General features: G+C 39.8%; 1 protein-coding gene across 1 annotated transcript in view; it reads left to right on the top strand.

The window, feature by feature from the left end:
- SLC9A4 (solute carrier family 9 member A4) overlaps positions 1–11,895 on the top strand; it is a 33,249-nt gene extending 21,354 nt beyond the window's left edge. Inside the window, exons 9-12 of the mRNA XM_060767099.2 lie at positions 2,350–2,446; positions 4,975–5,100; positions 8,491–8,581; positions 11,516–11,895. Coding sequence (XP_060623082.2) covers positions 2,350–2,446; positions 4,975–5,100; positions 8,491–8,581; positions 11,516–11,895 — 694 coding nt within the window. The remainder of the gene's footprint in view (positions 1–2,349; positions 2,447–4,974; positions 5,101–8,490; positions 8,582–11,515) is intronic.
- Positions 11,896–13,436: the final 1,541 nt, after the last annotated feature.

Raw genomic sequence — 13,436 nt, forward strand, 5'->3', positions numbered from 1 at the left:
GGGGGAATTGCAACAGGGTCCATGTTTATGGCAATCTGATTAACAGGAGAATATATTCTATCTCTCACAGGAGCTGTTGCCCAATAAATGAGGAAAGTGGAAGGAATGGGAGATACTTTATAGCTATGTAACAAAGGCAAAATCATCCCATGTCCTTAAGGAACTAATACCTATAATAAGTTGGAATGCAATCATATTAAGAGCAGAATGTTAAGGGAAAGTTACAATCTTCTTTTAAGGAGAACAGAGGACGTTATCACTAAAGAAATTTTCTTTATGTAAATACAACACCTGAACTAAGCCCAATGTTTGTCCAGAGAGCGCAGAGATCAGGGGAAGGCCTTCAGCAAAAGAAGAAAAACACATTTCATTAGGTTGTTAACATGCCTGTTTTTTATTATTTAGAAAGAGTTTTGTATCATAAGTATTGCAGAACTGTAGAAGGTGTAGATTTATTAAACAGAAACTACATTGCTTCCTCTATGAAGAGTTACATGCTTATTGTTATCAAATTGTCTGGTTAATAGCTAACTTGATGAAAAGAGTCATCCATTTCTATATTTGTGTTTTAGCTGGATGACAAAGTGACTTCACAATATTTGAAGAGTTGCTCATTGTTCACCTGAAACTAAGGACATTTGAATAGAATTGTTTAGAGAATCACATGAGCTGGCCATTGGCACATTATGGTTTCTTTCCTTTGTTAGCAGTCCTGACTAAGCCCACCGCATATTTGAAGGGTTAAATATGTCAATTTGCCAATTCAGATATGCTCCCTAACAATTCTTATGATAATAATTGCTAGCCAAATACTTTCTTGGACTACTCTTATATATTTACAATGCACTGTGTGTATGTGGAGGGCCAAAGTGGTGTGGAGATTTGTCCATTGGACTGTGACTCTGAAGACCAGGATTCAAAACGGTTCCGGCCCAGCCTACCTATCTGAACGCATCTCTTCCTACGAACCCTCCAGGAAGTTAAGATCATTGAGGAGGCCCTGCTCTCAATCCCGTCTGCTTCGCAAGCACGCTTGGTGGGGACGAGGGACAGGGCCTTCTCTGTGGTGGCCCCTCAGCTGTGGAACTCCCTGCCTAGGGATATTAGATCAGCCCCCTCCCTCCTGACCTTTCGTAAGAGAGTGAAAACCTGGCTCTTCGAGCAGGCATTCGGAACCACGGAATAGTCAAGCTTGAGATGGAGAATGACCCAGGAATGGCCAAGACGATGAAACGGATGAGGATTGGAATGAAAGAATATAGCTCTTTTTAAATTGTTATTGCACTGTCTTTTTTGCCTAAATGCACTTAATTGTTTTTGCTTTTGTATTGTATTGATGGCATCGAATTGTGCCAATATGTAGACCCCCCTGAGTCGCCTGCGGGCTGATATGGGCGGGATATAAGTGATGTAAATAAATAAATAAATCCCTGATCAGCCATGGAAACTTTCTGAGCTTTGGCAAGTCACACTCTCAGCATCAGATCAAAGAAAATACACTTCAAAACTATGTTAGGTTTACTTTAGGGTCATGATAACTCAGAAATACATTGGAGATACCCAGTGGGTCTATCTTTAGATGGCTCTTAACAAGCGCCTCTCTATTAAAACTAAAATGCCTGTTAGACTTGCCCCCTTGTTTTTACATTTTATACAACTGGATCTACATATCAAGTATATCCTTTTGAGAATTTTTTTCCCAATTTGCAAAAAAATTATTTGTTTGTGTCTTGGTCTAATATATGCCCAATCTTTCTTCCAAGAGTGGAACTTAGGGAATCTTATAATTAGAACAGAAAAAAACTGAAATTAAAGTAAAAAAAAAAAGGGGGGGGGAGGGGGATAAAGACATTGAAACACAACTAAAGACAACACATCAATAAGAGAAGACAGAAATGGTGGTGTTCTGCATTTCATATTGTAGAAAGAAGGTACAGGCATAGGTGAGACTGTGAAAACAAAATAAAGATATATTAAATATGACCGGTGCAAATTTGCTAACTAAGAAAACAATTATTAAGTGTCATTATTACTTGCATTTTGGCAGTTGCTTTTCAACAAACCAACATTTTCTATGTGAACAGAATATGTGGTGTTTAAATGGATGTCAATAATTACTTTTTATAGCCATGTAAACAGATTTTTTTCTGGATTTGGCCAATTGCTGTGACCAAAAGTAATTAAAAAATGGGGCATTGATCCATTTATATTCAAACTTTCCTATCCTTTGTTTGCAAGGCATTCTGTATATATCTGATGCATGCAAATAATAGTGCTTACCTAGAAACACTCCCTTCCCTTTGACTTAATAATAACCAATGTCAAGTTTTCCTTCCTTTCTGTTTGCAGGAGGTACAGACATCAAAGAACCCGAAGACTTGCCCCTGAAGAAGTGGAGTCCATCCAAAACATACTGGCACACAATCTGTATCAAGTGAGACAAAGGGTGTGTGTTTTTTCATTCTTGTACTATGTTTCATTTCATTGTTCTAGAATAAAAGGCCATGTTTACACTCCTAAAAACCCTAGCAACGGTCAGTGATAACTGAAATGTCAGCATCATTGATTGCAGGTTAATGCAGCTGAGTATCACAGTAACCTTTTGGGGAAATGTGGATCCTAATCCTTAATGAATATGTACTCAGTTTCTCTCTGTGATGTGTATGCATGGGAGTGTGTGTGTCAGAGGGTAATGCTGTGCTCATTCTATATCAAGCAAACAGAAAGGTCTACCAGTTTTTGTCTTCCAAAATACAGTTGGCCTTTGGTATCTGCAGATGTTTTATTCTTGAACACGCCCTACCTCCTTGTAGATATCAAATTCTGTAGATGCAAAAATTCCATTAAAAGCAATGGTGTAGTAAAATATTGTATCTTACATAAAATGACAAAATTGAGCTTTGCTTTTTGGCATTAAATTGTTTTTCAAGCCACAGAATGTTGGATCCATGGGTGTGGAATCTGTGGATGTGACGGACTGCTGATGGTATTTGCTTTAATTGGTGATCTATGATAAGAGATTTAAAGATGGGCTTAAAGCTAACATAAAATGTGCTATAAACACTAAGAACTGGGAAGATCTGGCACTTAAGCATTCTAACTGGAGGTTAGCTGTTACCAAATTCTGAAGAGCCACAAATATAGAGAGAAAAGGAGAGATGTGCCGGGGGAAGGCACATCAAGCAAACCCTTGTCAGGCTTGCCTTCCATCTGGAAATGTATGTCTCCATAGTGAAAGACCATGCAGATCCAGAATAGGTCTCTACTTAGAGACCCACCGTCAAGACTCTACCATTGGGAGACAATCATACTTGGCCAGGAGTGATAGCCTTGCCTATGATTTGATGATGATCTACGACAGAATGAGTTAGATTCCCAGAACAAGCACTAGGTGGCATAAGTCACTTGCTGCAAAACCGAATGATTGAAAGTTCCTATCTAGTTATTTGCAGAGAGCTCGCTGTTATATTAGCATGTCATAGCAAAATCTGCAAATTTATTTTATTATCTATTTATTTATTTGTCCTGCTTCTCACTCATATAGTACTTAAGGCAGCTTACCCATTAAATAATTAAAACAATGTGTTTTAAACAAACAGATCTAAAATATGAAAACGGATAAAGGACTGAACAATAAGCCACTTGCAAACTTTAATTTAGAATGGTCAAAAACACATGAAAAACTAACAGATCTGTTGCACTATCGCAACCAGGTAAAAGCTGAAGTTCTGTTTTGATAAGCTGGCCCTTGCCTGCTTGCAAGAACAGAGTAGAGTGAGGGCTGAGGGCTCTTCCACACAAGACCCATAGTGCGGGATCTCCTGCGGCTTTGCCGGGTAGTCCAGAAAACTCCGAGGGCACCTACACCCCCCCCCCAAAACTTTCCCCAAAGTACTTAAAAAAAACTTACTTGACCACTATTAATCTGCTGCTGGAGCTCTCCTGGCATGTAGAAATGATGTGCCAGGAGAAGGGGAGAGTGAGGAAGGAAATCACTCCTCACCCCCCCCCCCTCCTCCTGGCTCATAATTTCTATGTGCCTGGAGAGCTCCAGCAGCAGTTGAATGGTGGCCAGGTGAGTAGTTTTATTTTTAAAAGCCATGGGGGGGGGGGGTTAGGTGTCTGGGTGTTCTCCAGAAAGGTACCAGGAGGACATCTAGACACTCTCCTGTGGAAAATGTGGGCTTTTGGGGCTGGTGTGCAGACTAAAGTCTGCTCCAACCCGGGTTTTTAAAACCTGGTTTGGCGTAGACTTTTCTGCTGTGTGGAACTGGCCTGAGACTGTCTTGGAAGGACATTCCATTATTCCAAATAATATTTTGGCAACTTAGAAGAATGGGAAAATAATGTCTTATTCTGTTAACTTTAATGGACTAGATACAGTAATGAATGAAACTTCTTCTTCCAGGACCTCTTTAAGTTAGCATAAGGCTGTTGTTGTAATGCAAACTAAATTGCTTAGCAGCTGGTTTCAACTTTCAGGACCTTGTTTAAAGCATTTATAAATGGATATTTGAAATAATTGTAGAAGACAATAGCACATAAGGAACTGGAAAGATATCCCCTTTCGGTCATAAAAATATTCGATGCAGTTACATAAAATCTAGTATATTAGAATCAATTAGAATCTCAACTTAAAAAGTCATCTAGCATGCTATGAGCATATTCAGTCCTGAATGGGCTATTTCTCCCTCTACAAGTTTTGCATTTCTCAAAACTTCTGGATTGCTCAAGCCTGCTGATACCTTGATGTGTGCAATTATAGTTCAAAAATAACTTTGGTGTAGCTAAGTGAAATTCTGATTATATACAGATCCAACCTTGTAGTGCTAATTTGCTATTACTATTACATTGCATTGGCAGTAGGTGGCCAACATCATTCTTTGTAAAGATCAGCTGATGACAATGATGCATGCAAATAATATGGGGAGTATAACTTGACAAATATAGGAAGGAATGTTTTTGTCATTTCAGACATTGTCATATAATAGGTACAACCTTGCTGCAGATGCAAGTGAGGAGCAAGCCAAAGAAATCCTCATCCGACGCCAGCAGAGCCTGAGGCAGACTGTGAAGAAAAGCCTTCCATGGGGAGGGCAGGTTGGTACCACTTACACAAGCTGCGTTATTTGTGGAATTGAAGTATGCAAATAAGCCGAACATCTTGCGACACAAAGCATACTGTTTGTTAGCACTTTCAGCTATGGCCCAGAGAGAGTTTCTGTGCTCACCAATCCTATTATTCCAGCTCTGCTCCTGCAACTGTAGTAAGATAAAGGCTCTTTGTGGTGCTCTAGGTAGGGCAGAGGAGGGCTGGGGTGGCAAACAACGTGCCTGCATTCCTTTTGATGTTTTTTCTCCTTTCTTAAAAGAGTTAGCACAAGCATCCCTTTATCATTATATCACAGGGAAAACCATGAAAATGATTGTTTTTAAACAGGAATACCTAAAGTGAGTTGAATGGTTGGAAAGGTGCGATGGCCTTTTTGAAAAGCCTGGAAATCAATTTATCTCTTCAGGACACAGAAAACAAGAATCCTAGTATACAAAGTATAATACGCTTAGAAACAAATGGGAGGAAAACAAATCATTAATTTCCTCATGGTAATCTGGGGCACCTTTAAATTACCCAATTATAGTGCTATGATTCTGTGTTCCTGGCTGGACCATGCTTTTTGGAAACTGTGGATATGACCAAATGCCAGGAAATTAGCTTACTTCTGGTCCCAGCATACTATAGAGTTGTCTTGGAGTACCTAGAGCTTTTTAGATAGAGGACCTTTCTAGGAATTTGCTAACTGTCAAACCAACTGATAATGTTTAGAAGAAGCATATCATAGACTCACACTTAGGACCTAGCCAATTCCCAGAAAGACCATTTTTTTCCCCCTAGGTGCAGGTAAGTGAAGCCATGGATATGGATTTCTGAATTACAGGACTCTCACAGTATTTTAAGTGGAATCCTGGAATGTACAGATTCAGGACAGGTACTCAGAATTTTCAGCCGGAGAGGCCTATTACCTCATTACTCTACAACAGTGCTTCTCAACCTGTGGGTCCCCAGATGTTTTGGCCTTCAACACCCAGAAATCCTAACAGCTGGTAAACTGGCTGGGATTTCTGGGAGTTGTAAGCCAAAACACCTGGGGACTCACAGGTTCTGAACCACTGCTCTACAAATTTCAGAATTCCATAGGATGGGATTTCTGGGAGTTAATGTGGAATTATTGCCCTAACACTGAGTAGTGCGAGATGACCATAGAAAACATGTTATGCAGTTAACATTATGAATGGAGTAAGGGGTGATGATGATTATACATCTGGGTAATCTCCTGTCCATTTTTTCTTTAGTTTTTTAAAGTGCTCCCTTTTGTGGCCTAGTACTAGGACAACCTACAATTCTACTTACTAAATCATACGTGAAGGTCAATGATGGACAACCTGAGGTGCTTTAGCTATCTCGTGTACCTTCAACCCTAAATTGGAAAGATCTTTACATGTGAATGATTCAGACTTCTGGCCTGTCCCTCCCTTAGCAGCCTTGGAGTGGGAAGGGAGGTAGAGAAAGAGAAATGGTCCATTGGCCTCAATGGGGAAACTTTAGAGGCTCATTCTCTGTCATTTTTAGGCCTATCAGCATGAAGCTCACCTCACTTGTAGGCCACATTTACTTCTGAAAGCCTGCCAAGTTTCAGAATTCTTCACCAGTCCACTAATCTTTTAGAAATGTTTAAAATTTCTACCATAACATTTTTAAAAAATTACAAGAGAGATATTGACAAGCTGGAATGTGTCCAGAGGAGGGCGACTAAAATGATCAAGGGTCTGGAGAACAAGCCCTATGAGGAGCGGCTTGGGGAACTGGGCATGTTTAGCCTGAAGAAGAGAAGGCTGAGAGGAGATGTGATAGCCATGTATAAATATGTGAGAGGAAGCCACAGGGAGGAGGGAGCAAGCTTGTTTTCTGCTTCCTTTGAGACTAGGACGCGGAACAATGGCTTCAAACTACAAGAGAGGAGATTCCATCTGAACATTAGGAAGAACTTCCTGACTGTGAGAGCCGTTCAGCAGTGGAACTCTCTGCCCCGGAGTGTGGTGGAGGCTCCTTCTTTGGAAGCTTTTAAGCAGAGGCTGGATGGCCATCTGTCAGTGGGGATTTGAATGCAATATTCCTGCTTCTTGGCAGGGGGTTGGACTGGATGGCCCATGAGGTCTCTTCCAACTCTTTGATTCTATGATTCTATGATTCTAGGACAGGGGTCAGGAACCTTCGGCTCTCCAGGTGTGGTGGACTTCAACTCCCACAATTCCTTGAGGCTCGGCATTCACCCCAAAGGCTTACCTTGGCCTCAAGGAATTGTGGGAGTTGAAGTCCACCACACCTGGAGAGCCGAAGGTTCCCCATGCCTGTTCTAGGAGGTTCTGTGAATTGAAGTCCCAAGCACACATCACAAGGGGGGAGTGGAATGGACAGACACAGTCAACCAGGCCTCTGATTGGCTGAGAAAGAAAGTGAGAAACACAAAAACAGAAAAACCTCAATTCCCATCATACCCTGGGAGGGAGCACAAGGCTCCTTCAATGCTTGCACTTGAAGCAGATGGGAAAGCAAATTCCCATCTGCCTCAAGTGGGCGTGGCGGGGAGGGCCTTCAGGAAGGGATGGAGGAGCTTGCTGGGGAAGAAAGCAAAGAAGGAGCTTTCCTGATTTGTGAGGCTGCTATGCCCACGCGCAGAGTGCTGCTCAGTCCCATTGGTCCCCTTTATTAGCCCCCATGAGCCAAAAGGATCCTGCTGCTGTGATCTGTACCAGCTAAGGCTTCAGCTGCCCTGCACTAGGCGCGTTTTCATGGATTCAGGAACCAACTCTGCTGAAACACCCGAATCCGGTACACAAAAACAAAATCGTGCACACCCCTAGTAGCTGTGTTAATCAGATGTAGCAAAAAGAAGTTACCTCGGCATTACAAGAAACAACCTCAAAATCCTGAATCCTGAATCCATTGTTGTGTCTGAACTGGGACACTGCTTTGATTATGAATATATACAACAATGCCCATAGTTTTGTGAAAGTAAGCAAAGCAGGCATTTACAAACATGATAAACCTTACAAAATTTATTTCTGAAGAGCTAGTCTTGCAGGAAATCAATATGAGTTCAGAAAATTGTTCTATCTTCAGAATTGCACCTTAAAAAACCTTTTTATCTGAGAAAACACCTCTCCAGGAATCTTCAAGTCCTCCACTGTGATTCTATGGTCAACTTTCACCAAAGTTGCACTGAAGGATTCAATACAATTCATGAATTGTCAAATCTGCAAAAATTAAATTCACCAATGTGGAGGGCAGGCAGTATTTCATTAATTGCCAATTTCAAAATACCTATCAGATGTGTATTACATATTCCTTTCAGAGTCACCAAATTCATTGAAGTGTAACATAGATTATTGAAGAATAATATTATTGACTTCCTGACCTTGGTTTGTCTGCAGGCACCTGCCAAAAGTGTACGTTTTTTGTCATTACCATTTGGTAACACTCGATTCAACAGAAGAACAGCTAGGAATAAAGAAGATCTAACAGGTAACATGTTTCCACCAAAATAATATTATAATGCTGTCAGTTGCTCCTAGTTCACACCAAATGCAAGGTGCTTGTGATAACAGTGAAAGCCCTAAGGAAGTGGGAGGACACAGACGAGGGCCTTCATGACATCCAGATTGTGGAATGTCGTCCATCTATAGGTCCAACTGGCACTAGCCTTTTCAGTGGCAAGCTAAAATAAGTTTTTTTATTAAAGCTTTGAGGTGCCGATTTATTTCTAATTCAAGGGTTTTAAATTGTTGTGGCTTTAAAAGTGGTTTAATTGCAGTTAAAACTGGTCTTAATAGTGACTATGTTTACCAAGTTTTATTATTGATGTTTCTAATTTAAAACCGGTTTTCATATTTTTATTGTGTGCTGCCTTGAGATTCCAGGATAAGGGTAAGATGGATAGTTCCTGAGATAACTAACAAATAGTTATATCTATTCCCAGGAAAGAGGATTTTGGATCAGGAATGCATGACGTGTGATGAACTGCATGGTGTGTTTCACAGGATGCTTTGCTTTCACTGGAGAAAGATACTCATACTATTGGAATAATATCTTTTTAAAACTTTCTGCCTCTTTCGTTTGATGGAAAGTAAGCAGGGAGAATACATAGGATTGAGACTAGAATGTACGCACACATTTTACATGGCATCTTCAGTCTTTTGAGTATCAGACAGAAATCACCATGTAACACTGTTTTCTTACTTGGTGTAAAATGATGGTATTATTCACCTGTTGGTATTTGTCTGTTTTGCATTTGTTAAAGAATCAAGTCTCTCCATATAAAGAAAGCAATTCTAGGTGACCAACCAGTGGGGATTTTGGCACTGTCTGGAAGCGCCCTAGATTGACAAGCATTGGATACTTGACTATCCCTTTTTATTATCATTTTAATAACCCATTCTTACCAACAAAAGCTATTGGGTAGAATCATACCTTTAAGAATAATAAATAAAAGGACCAGCCAGCATGGTGCTGTGTTTGAGCACTGGACTTTCTCTCCAAAGACCAGGGCTTAAATCTCTGCTGACATCTCTGTTGACATGCAACACCTATGTTCTGCCCCTTGAATTTCAACCCCCTTCTGGGAAAAAAAGAAGCCAGCATTTTTGTGTGTTGCATTGTGACATTTTCCCTTCTGATCATCTGATTAGATGGTGGCAGTGAATGCCACACCCTCTGACACAATGCAGCTCAGCCAAGGGCCCTGAAGCTAAAATTCTCTGTACCCAGATTCCCCCCCCCCCCCCAAAAAAAAAATCCTTTGGCAATTACATGTGATTCAAATCCAATCTTGGGTTTCAATGCTAATCAAAACAAGTTGCTAATTACAGACTTACTTGCCAAGGATGTTCTGGCTTGCGTTGTTGTTTATTAGTGGGCTTTTATTGGCGGAAATAGGTAATGAAGACAGTTGCAACATGAAAAACCAGTGTTAATCCAGTTTAATGCAGGATGATTGATATATATGAAAATAGCTGAGACTGAGGTTTGGTGTATTTAAAAACATACAGAAAAAAATCTGTGTGACTCAACCACACAAAGTTTTTTGTAGTTCAAGGAAGAAATAGAGTGTTGGTAGTCACCTTTAATGGTAGGTAGCCTGTATCTTCATCCCAGAGGTCTGTATGGCTCATGCAGCCTCTGGGGGACACAAGGAAATGAGCCAATTAGTTTAAATCTCAATTTGAATTTATTGGCTGGTGGAAATGATGTGAATAATCCAGATTAATGCTTACAAAGGTTGGGTGGAAGCCTGGCTCCTTGATACATACAAGATGTGCTTTGAGCATCTACTTTCTAATACAGAATGTGTTCTTGCTATGCTTTTGTATTGTCACCTCATTGTACATTTATAAGAGTGGTTAGCATGGGCCCTGGATCCATGATATCGTTTGCCAGTTCTTCAAGTCTTGGTAGGAATGTGGTTTTCCTGAAAGGACTTGAGATGAATTGGGTAGAAATGGCCATGTCCAGTCGGGATTGGATGCCTTTCCTGCAAATGTAGTTAGCAGAGGGACTATAAGCCCCAAATCTATTGTCCCAGTCCCAGCCTAGGTGGTCAGGTTCACTGATAAAAAGGTTGGCTGATGTCTGGATATGGACCCATGCATGCGTCTAACCTATCAGCAACCTATAGAGGAGAGGGTTGTGAGCAGGTAATTTGCTGTATCAACACATTCTGTGGTCCACATGCTAACTCCAGAGAGTCTCTCATTGAAATACTAACCAAGAATGACCCTACTTCACTTCCAAATTCATACAGAACATTGTTTCTCTAGGATATTTAGGACCTTAGACTGTACTAAAATGTGCAACCTTTCAAAAGGTGGCTAAATCTATCTACTAGGCCTGGGTAACAACGGAAAAATCTGTTTCTAAAATCGATTTGTATTTGGGGGGTTTTTTTTGTTTCGATATTTAAAATAATTACAAAATTTTCCTTTTAAAAAGTTCGATATTTACGAAATTTCGTAAATGGTAAAAAATTAACGAATCGATTTCCGAAACAATAACGAATCGATTCGTTAATGGCGGATGCGACCGCGAAATACGCTAAAAAACCTCCAAAACCTTCTGAAGCTTCCCTCTCCCTCTGTTGTTGACTGTTGGTGTGATATTATAATTTTTTTTCACTAATTAAACCATAAAACTGGCCCAGACATGCGGAAATAATAACGAAACGACCTCAAAACAATAACGAAACGAATACAATATCGAAATATGAAGCATTTACAAAACGTTTTTGAAAATTCGGTTTTTTTAATAATTGCTCCAGAATGGTTCGTTATCGTTTTGTAATTGAAAAAATTAACGAATTATTAACGAATTACGAATTAACGAAATGAAACTGCCCAGCCCTACTATCTACATATTACAGCTCTTTACAATCCTTTTTTTGTCTCCTGTGTTTCTGAATTTCAGGAGATTCCAGTAGTGATTCTGAATCTCTGTTCATTAAACTAAATTCAGAGCCGCAGCAAAGGTCACACCAAAGGAAATGGCATCAGCCGGAACTACTTCCTATGAGGCAGCTGCCTTCAAGACGTGAACGAGCAGGTTTTGCAGGCTGCAGAAGAAGAACAAATGAAGAAGAGAAAATAGCCAGAGCCCAAACAACACAGTTGCTGCTGAAACCTCAACATAATGCACTAATTGAAACTGATATTCAGGAACCTGAGTCAGAGGATGTGGTGGACACAGCACCATTCCCTTTGGTCCCTGCCATCAAATGGACAGCAGAATCCAGGGATGATAAACATTTTTATGGGCCAGAAAGACACTTTACAGGAAGAAAAACATGACCCCCCCCCCATCAGCACACAAAATAATTGTTGTTTTCATTGCTTTGTTTTATTTCTTTTGGGAAATATTGGGTATCTCTGAAATACTTATGATTCTACTCTAATGGTGGAATATGTCTATATTGTTAGACATCATGGGTAAAGAAAAATATATGAGTCCTGATTGTCTGAAAGCTCTGCAGGAAGATATTAAAATCTACAGGCTGTTTTACAAAGGTTAGAAATATTATTATTATTTTTTGGTTCACAATTTCCAGAATCGTCCAGCCATTCTGGCTATTGCTTATTCTGGGAATTGCAGCGTACAAAAGCTCTACTATATGGCTAGTCCATTGCTAGAAGTTTAAAAATACATTTATATCCTTGTAGCACAAAAACCTAGACTACATGGTCAGAAATAGGTGAGTGTGAGTTTTTATAAGAAGTCTTGTATCCCTGCAAGTTGATTTTATGTGTAATTTTACACACAATGCTGTGTGTTTGATGTGTAAAGGAGTAGAGTCCATTGGCACATGCGTTATAATTTATTCATCCATTCAATTACATTATACTAGCGTTCTTCCTATATATTAAATTTAAAAAGTTAACAGAAAAAAACCCAAATAAAAACCAATAACAGGGCTTAAAGATACATAAACACAGACATATATAACAATTACTTATAAAACCATACGACTGTACAATCTACTCTGATTACACACACACACACACACACACACGAGTTTTAAAAGTGGATTTATTGCTTTCCTGCTTTATTTAACTTTCCCAATTTTATTCTGCAGGATTGTTTACATTTCACAAATTGTTCAAGAACATTATGAAAGTGGCAGATCTTGAATTGAGACCAATGAGATTTAATTGGACCTCATCACACTAGAGAACAAATCCACTTTAAATCTGGTTGGTGCCTCCTGCAGAGTTCTGGGGTTTGAAATTTAGGGAGGAGCCTTTAACAGCCTCACCAAACTACAAACCCCACAGTTCTGCAGGAGACAAAAACTGGATTTAAGGTGGATTCATTCTCTAGTGTGATGAATTTTATAAAATTCAATAAGTTTTCCCATTGCAAGTTCTTCTAAGTTTGCATGGCCATATTCTTAGATCTGAAGCTGTGAGTTATCTTAAACACAACATTAAGGTTTGGATCTCTCCTATTTTGTGTGGCCTGAATTCTTTCTATGACTTGCCTATCAAGGAAGCCCACTTAATGGGCTGGCCATTCAAGAGTTTCCAAAATGTTGAAGCTGGTCTGGTGTATTGTTTATGCTGTCACTGTGCACAGTCAAAACTGGAAGGACATTTAGACAATTACCCACTTCTGAAATGCTGGAACAATTACCTGTGCATTTTCGTATATCAACCACAGGCATTGATGCAATTACATCATTCATTCCATCCTGTGCTTGATTGAGAGCTTGTTGGTATTGGGTTGCCTTAATTCATAGAGTTAGTCTTTTCTGTAAACTACAATCTTCTGTGAGCTACTAATCTGTACTACCAGTTTGGTCATAGGTGCACACTTGTACATTTCCTGATACATT

The sequence above is a fragment of the Anolis sagrei genome, chromosome 3 (assembly GCF_037176765.1).
Source record: "Anolis sagrei isolate rAnoSag1 chromosome 3, rAnoSag1.mat, whole genome shotgun sequence".
Lineage (NCBI taxonomy): Eukaryota > Metazoa > Chordata > Lepidosauria > Squamata > Dactyloidae > Anolis > Anolis sagrei.